This window comes from Dermacentor silvarum, chromosome 5 (assembly GCF_013339745.2).
Source record: "Dermacentor silvarum isolate Dsil-2018 chromosome 5, BIME_Dsil_1.4, whole genome shotgun sequence".
Classification (NCBI taxonomy): domain Eukaryota; kingdom Metazoa; phylum Arthropoda; class Arachnida; order Ixodida; family Ixodidae; genus Dermacentor; species Dermacentor silvarum.
The window spans coordinates 165337916-165345805 of record NC_051158.1 but is presented as its reverse complement, the minus strand read 5'-3'; the positions used below and the strand labels follow the sequence as shown (position 1 = coordinate 165345805).

Sequence of the window (7890 nt, the reverse complement as noted above, 5' to 3'; positions counted from 1 at the left end):
TCAACTGCATCGGCGGCGAGCGTTATCGCGCTATCAATGCGCCACGTGGTCACTATCACGAGTGGGCTCACAAATTTCCGATACGGCACCAACGCGGGGCATCGCGTCCATCGGCGAAAGCTGTAATCAGTAAAGGCCAGCGTCCGTCAGCTGGCGATACGAGACGGAAAGCGAAGTGCGGCCTCTGCGCTCTCGGAGAGCCATATGGCGGTCTCGCCCGTTCCTGTGTCCGCGATGGCTGCGACGTTTGCGGCGGTGACGGCGCAGAATGGCTCCGGCGGCGGCAGTTCCATCTACGAGCCTTTCCGCAACGGCGACATCTCGTATGTGGGCCACGACTGCCGTTCCATACCCGACAGGCTGGTGCACGCGCACGCATTCGCTGCGTACCGCCTCGACTTGAGCTACAACCAGCTCACCACCATACAGGGCATCGAGCACTTTATCCAGGCAAGATCAGTTTACCTAAACACTGTGTGCAATTAATGGATAAGTGAAATTTCTGTAGGCTATCAGATGAAAACAGTTATAGTGTGTGAGCCGTAAACGTCTGCTTACGTAATTTTTCTCGCATGAAAACTTTGAAGCGAAGCGGCTAGGGAATATTATATGAGCACTGCGTCTTCAAGCAATTCTCAAGGCAAAGCAAAACACGTCATTTTGATCATTTGCTTATTAGTAGATTTCTGAGTAGAGTTGACACGCAAAATTTAATAGATCATTTTTATTCGCTGCAGATTATAATCAATCTATAAAAAGAAAAGATCATCAACTTAAAAAAGAAACATATATCCTTAGCGTGATTTTCCTCTTGAACTTGTACCGTGGACATTTGAGAGTATATGAAGAGACGTTCACATGACGACTTGCCTATGCTTTGCGTGTTTATTTATGATGGCGGCATTCGCAGTGTAACGATTGAAGTGAGAAGCTAGTGCGGCTCTTTAATGCGCAATACGACTCAGTGTAAACGGATGTGCGCACCACCCTTCGCGGTTGGACCTGTGCATGTTTGTGTCCGTGACCTACGAACAGGTATGCATACGATCAAAACGCGCATTTGACTGCATTCTCGTGGATGCCTTTATTAAGGTCACGTGGCTTTTGAAACAAAACAGCAAAAACACTAATGGGGTGGTGCATCTCTCGATCAACACTAGGTAATCCGTGATTAGTTCCTAGTTTCTCCGAGAACGGCACGGCATTGTAGAATGTTAATGTAGACGACTCAGTAATTCGTACTATGCGGGGATGCGCACAAGACACACGGACAAATAATGATACTTGTGTCATGCGTACGGGTGCATTTGATTGCGATTGAACGAGATTGGGGTCGATCGCGATCGAAGGCGCCCCATGCATGTAACCAGGGTATTACAGGCACATGTAAGTGTGTTTAATTGTGGGCCTTATTCATTGTTCGCGAGCAAATTCCTGCATTACAGCTTGTAGACGTTCGTTTGTGACGTCGCCTTGCAATAAACAAAGAACGCCAACAAGTGCTACAGTGGAACACGAATTGTAGCACTTTGAGAATGCGAAGAAAGAAAACATGCACCCGATAAGGTGTACGGGCTAGGATAAAAACAGGCTGATAACGATAGCAAAACAAAGTTGATGGCGTGGAGAATGGTTCGAGTATTCATCATCGGTCATCAGCTTATTCATGTTCACGGAAGGACAAAGGCCTCTTCCTGCAATATCCAGCTGGCCACATATAATGCCTGCAAATTTCTTTAAACCACCTGTCTCCTAAATCAGCTTGGAGACGATCTGTCGTACCGTGGACGGAGGCAGTGGCGTCACTCGGCTTGACAGCACCCGGCGCGGCTGCTGAGCGTGTCACCCCCCCCCCCCCCCCCACTTTTCCCTCTTCTCTTTCCGCTTCCTCTAATTCGAATGAAAGCTGCTTACTCCTAGGGACTTAAGCGTTCGCTCCAAGTCTAATACCCGTGCCACACGGGCAAAGTAAAGTGCACTTTGAGCGAGTGCACTTCAGCGCGCTGAGTGTCACTTTGGCGGTGCGCTGCTACACGAGAAAGAAAAGTGTTCTTTCAAATTGATGGCCATGGTAACCGGGAGTTAGACGGGAAAGCATATATTTAGTAATATAAACATGTGCGCTCGAAAACAGTTTATTATTGTTAGAAACAACATTTACAATCTACCTTTATAAGCGCCGGCAACGACGGCAACTTGACCAGCAACAGTCAAAACGACTCGATCCGCCAAACAACTGCGCAGTCATTATCCGGCGTGGTCGTGAACAGCCCGATAGCGAGAGTTTTTTTTTTTTTTTTTGGTTTGGCACATTTTATTATCTTGTAATGTTAGCAATTTAAAACATTGTGATTAAAAATTGCTCCTGACTCTTCTTTCAATATCAGTTTATGTATCTTCTAAGCATTGCTAACGAGGCTACACACTTCGCCGCCGCGAAGTGAGTTCGCCGAACACACTCGCCGGCTAGTGCACTTTGCAGTGAGTATCACTAAGCGTTCCCGTGTGGCAGCCTGCGAATGACACTAGCCGCGAAGTGCACTCGCTCAAAGTGCACTTTACTTTGCCCGTGTGGCACGGGTATAAATGTTTGTCCCGATGACTGCGCAGTACACATTTGCACAAGTCAATATGCATCAAAGAACACACAAAGTCATCTGTATTGACCCTTGTCGTAGCGTTCCAGTGGGCGCTGCCATGTTTGATCACGTGGTGACGTGTCCATTGCTTGCCTCAGCTGCCTCCGCGTTTACAATGGATGTACATGACACCCTGCGCGGCTCAGGAAACCCCTGTTTCGGAAGATATCGTACACGCTGACTGGCTGGCCGACACAAAGCTTTGGCCACAGCTTCAGAGCACATGTAAAAGTGCTTTCCAAGCTCATTAAGCTTTGTCTAAACGGCGCGAGCAGCGTATATGATGCTTGTTCTAAAAACGAGGCTAAAAATGTATTCCAAGCTATCCTAGCTTTCCGCTTAGTAATTGAATCAGAATCAGCGTGTTTTGCTCTTCGGTCTTTATTTGGCAAATACGTAGAAGCAGCAGCTTGTCACGTTTCTGAGTCTGAAGTTCGTCGGTGCGGTCACTATCTGATTATTTTCTGCCTAATTGCTCTCGGGTGTGCTCAGTTGCAATAGATTTGTTCTAATTGCTGCACACAAGGCTTGAAACGTAGCTGTTCTGTTCTTTGTAATAGCGTGTAGCAAATATGTAGTATCGCTAGTAACTCTCTTACTCCTGTGAACCGTCACGAAACATTCAGCTTCGACCATTCGTGTGTTGTCGGTGTAGTTGCTGTTACCCATGCTTTGGCGTATTGATTCAAGTGTGCGCCAATTCACGTATTCTTAATACGTTGGCGATAGAGTATGCGTAAGTTTGCGTGCCAGTTGGGGTAGATGCGTGTAGATAACATGCTCGAAACTTACTATGCCAGGAAGCGGCGCTACCCCTTTAAACATTGTTTAACGAGAGGTACTCACTTTTGCCGACGTTCCGGGGTTGAAGTCTTTGGAGGTTAGCGTTACAACGCTGACATGAATTTTTGTGATTTTTTGTGAATTTTTGTGAAAAGTGATTTTTTTTTAATCCACCGGGATAGTCGTACATTGAGAAGGGCTGGCGACAAAGGCTAGGATAAAAACAGGCTGATAACGATAGCAAAACAAAGTTGACGGCCGTAGCAATGTAGCAACGGTCCGTGAACTACGACACACATTTATTTAATTTCTTAATAAGCCAGTCACTATTTTTGCAGCCAACTATTGCAGACGCCTTCAATCCACCTCTCCGCATTTTGCAGCATGAATGAAGCACAGTGCGTGAGCGAAAACCCAGTTGCATTTCCTGCAGCGGACTGCACGGAAACAGGGCTTCGTATTCGTGCGTTTTCGCAGAAGCAACGTATGGCGGACCGCCGAAAGCGCCATCTCGTTTATCGAGACCAAACTGCTTCGCGAAAAGGGTCAATAGGCGCGGTGCATCAGTCGCCAGCGTCTGGCGCCACGTATGACAGAAACCTTACACCACGCACGCTGTTCCGTCAGCATTTCTGTGCTTAATTCCATTCTCTTCGTCGGCCCAGTCAGCTGCCCCATGCGCAAACGTGGCGCCACTGGGCGGAGGCTTTGTAAGCATGGAGGAAGGAAAAAGGATGCCGAAGCTATTCGAAGTTACCGCGCTCGTTATTCCTCACGTTGTTGCCATTAGGGCTACCTTTTTTTTTTTTTTTACGTACACTGGCTACACGAGTGTAGCTAGTGTAGGAAGTCGCCATTTTTTTTTTTTTTTTTACTTGGTGTAGAAAAGTGTAACTCCGCCCACCTACACGATGCCATTTTTTGTAGCTGCAGTGTAGCATGAAAATTACGCTTTCTACACTGCGGTTTCGATTAGTGTAGGCAGCAGACGACAAACAAGCAAGCTGGCGTTGCAAACACGTGGCGCCATTTTGTCTGCGACTGTGAGCGCTGATATAGCGAGGATAGTGAATGTTCGCTGCAAGGACGGTAGCGAAGTACTGGCGTGACCATGTGTCACAGACGAAGGTGAGCTAATCTTCTAAGAAGATAAAATTATAGTCACGTATGGTGCGGGCTGTTTCAGACTCCGCGCTGTATTATACGCATATGAGAAGTTGTCTTCGTGCCCTGCGCATTCGCGATGTATTTCGCTGTAGTTGGTCTAGATTTGTTGATGAAAGGAAACTTATACACATTGGCATTTAGTTTCAGGCAAGGGCATATACGCAGCCATTAAGTGCGCGAACTGCGAAGCCAGGCGAAATGCTGAGTCGTGCGCTTTTCGTCTGCTGATGCAGAAGACGACGCGCTGTCTGCTCTGATTGGCTACAGCCCAGTGAACCAAGTGCAGCACACGACGTCATAGCCTCTATCCTGCACTGCACTCGTCTACACGAGCCTACCCACGAAGTGTAGGTAAAAAAAAAAAAAAAATAGCCCTACTGAGAACGTAACGTCATTGCTATGAACGTGGGAGCGAAGAAATATCTTCCAGGCAATTCCGCGGCGTGTCATATGAGACGCTGTGACGCGAAAAGACGATGAAAAGAAAACTAAGAGGCCTAGCTTTACACAACTAACGTAAAGCTTTGGTATACCTGTTGTCACACTCTGAGGGAAATATACAAGTCATAAATGGATAAGCTCAGTTGCAATTTAAAGGGACTGGGGCTAGATATGGTCATATTGTTATGAGCCAGTTGTCCGGCAGACAAAGAAGATGCTGAAGTATAGAGCCGAAGAGACGAGGAAGACGTGAAACTGTGGTTCGCCATCTTTGTTGTTGTTCCCCAACATTTAGTCTTCTTGTACATAGTGTGAATAAACCCCCTTTTCTGTAAATCTCCCCGTAACATCTTGGTGGAGGTGCGGGGTACATCACCAGCACATCACGGAACTTCGAAGCGGAAATCTCGTGGGCCCTTCGACCATGTCGACTGAGAGGCCCGCTGCTTCAGCTTCGGCTAGAACTGCGCCGATTCCATGGCCACTGGCGTCGGTACGGACTTCTGTGGGCGCAGATTCGTCGAAGTGAGCCAACACTGGTGGTGATGTCAGTATTCCTATCAGCTGTGAGAAAGCGGACGCTTGTGCAGGACCCCAAGAAAAGGTCGCGTCTTTCTTAAGCAGGCAGGTGAGGGGCCGTGCTAGTGCTGCAAAATCTTTCACAAACCGCCGAAAATAAGAACACAGGCCGAAAAAGGAACGGACGTCCTGAGTAGAGCGAGGTGTCGGAAAGTTGGCAACGGCGCTAACTTTGGCAGGGTCAGGCCGTATACCTGTAGCATCGACAAGATGGCCAAGTACTGTGATCTCGCGGCGACCGAAGCGGCATTTGGCAGAGTTAAGTTGAAGGCCTGCATTGCGAAGGATGCGCAGAATAGCCGAGAGTCTACTTAGATGACTGGAGAACGTAGGCGAGAAAATAACTACGTCATCGAGATAGCACAGGCAAGTAGACCACTTGAAACCACGAAGAAGGGAGTCCATCATTCTTTCGAATGTTGCGGGGGCATTGCACAATCCAAATGGCATAACTTTGAACTGGTAGAGCCCATCGGGTGTTATAAAGGCGGTCTTCTCCCTGTCTTTTTCGTCAACGGCGATTTGCCAATAGCCGGACCGAAGGTCTATAGAAGAAAAGTACTGTGCGCCATGCAAAGAGTCGAGGGCGTCGTCAATTCGCGGTAGAGGGTACACGTCCTTTTTAGTAATCTTGTTTAGGTGGCGATAGTCGACGCAGAACCGCCAGGTGTTGTCTTTTTTCCTGACAAGCACCACAGGGGACGCCCAAGGACTCGTAGATGGTTCGATGATGTCCTTTGTAAGCATTTTCTCGACTTCGGATTGAATTACGCGCCGTTTAGTCGCAGACACTCTGTAAGGACGTCTATGGATGGGACTGGCGTCGCCGGTGTCAATGCGATGAGTCACAACTTTTGTCTGGTTGAGATGGGGCGAAGCAAAATCGAAAACGTCGCTGTAAGCGGCTAGCAAACGACGAAGGTCGTCAGACTGAGCAGCCGAAAGGTCGGGGGCGATCATGGCGTCAAAATGTGCATCAAATGAAGTACTAGTGTCAGGGCTTCCAGAAGACAGGGGCGCATCCATAGTAAGGGCCACAGGGTCGTGTGCGTCTAAAGGTGCTATATGTCCCAGCGTGATACCTTCGGGAAGAAACTGTGGAGTCCGTCCAAAGGTCAGAATAGGGATACATGCCCGGTTCGCAGAAACAGTCACAACAGAGTGAGGGAGAGCTACCTGCCTTGTTAAAAGAGCGTCTAGGGAAGGAGAGATGACGTAGTCGCCGTCACAAATGGCGGAATCAGAGGTCAGCGTGACATACGTCGCGGCGGCTGGTCGAAGGCGAACAAACTCGGCGACACATAAACGCGGCTGTGACTCGGTGAGGAGATCGGGTACAAAAGGAAGTTCCAACTGAAGAAGGCCAGAAGAGCAGTCGATGAGGGCAGAATGGGTACTCAGGAAGTCGTGGCCGAGGATGACTTCATGTGGACACTGCTGCAGAACGGCGAATAGTACTGAGGTCGGGTGACTGGCGAAGCTCACACGCGCAGTGCACATCCCAACGACGCAAGATGTGCCGCCGTCGGCTACACGAACGACAGGCGACGCCGCGGGCGTCATAACCTTGCGGAGACGACGAGAAAGGCGAGCGCTCATAACCGATAATTGCGCCCCCGTGTCTATGAGCGCCGAAACAGGCACGCCGTCTACTTCTATGTCCAAAAGGTTTTGTCGGGTGGTCAGGGTCAACAGAGGATTTCCGGGTCGGTTGGTCAATGCAGCATCACAGTGCGGCAGGTCATTGCGGGCATGAAAAGGCGAGATATAGGATAATTTTGCGCAAAGTGGTGGACAGATGCAAATGCAAAGGGCTCATTCCCCCCCCTCCGAAAAACATTTCTGGCTACGCCGCTCCATTGACCGTAGTCATGTGGATATGGGAATGGACGAGTGCCGCGGTAATAAGCTTTGCAGGGTAGATAATGCAAATGTCGGAGTAGTAAATTCCGTTCATCTGTAACTTAATAAATGTTGCCTGTACAAGAAAGGCCGTCAGGGTTTAGCGCCATCCTGCAGGGACAACCACTGCGAGGATTGCGTTAGAGGGACACTAAACATGCTAACATCAAATTAGGTTAGTGTGGGAAAGTATTCTTTACCGACATCCGCTATATGAATTGGCCAAGAATGGGGTGAAGTTCCAACATCAATAAAAATTACTGTACTAATAAAAAGTAAGCCATTCGAAAAGTGTGAAATTGCGTGTTAGCATGCGAGGAACCCTAACCCCTTGTTACTCGAGTGCCCATGACACGAAAGTGCAGAGCAACCACTGAGG

The 7890-nt window shown here is 48.6% G+C and overlaps 1 protein-coding gene across 1 annotated transcript in view; it reads left to right on the top strand.

Annotated features, from left to right (window-relative positions):
• The first annotated feature begins 54 nt into the window (after positions 1–54).
• The window catches only part of LOC119453858 (leucine-rich melanocyte differentiation-associated protein-like), a 53126-nt gene continuing 45290 nt past the window's right edge, over positions 55–7890 (top strand). The window contains exon 1 of the mRNA XM_037715904.2: positions 55–450. Coding sequence (XP_037571832.1) covers positions 205–450 — 246 coding nt within the window. The 5' untranslated portion in view covers positions 55–204. The remainder of the gene's footprint in view (positions 451–7890) is intronic.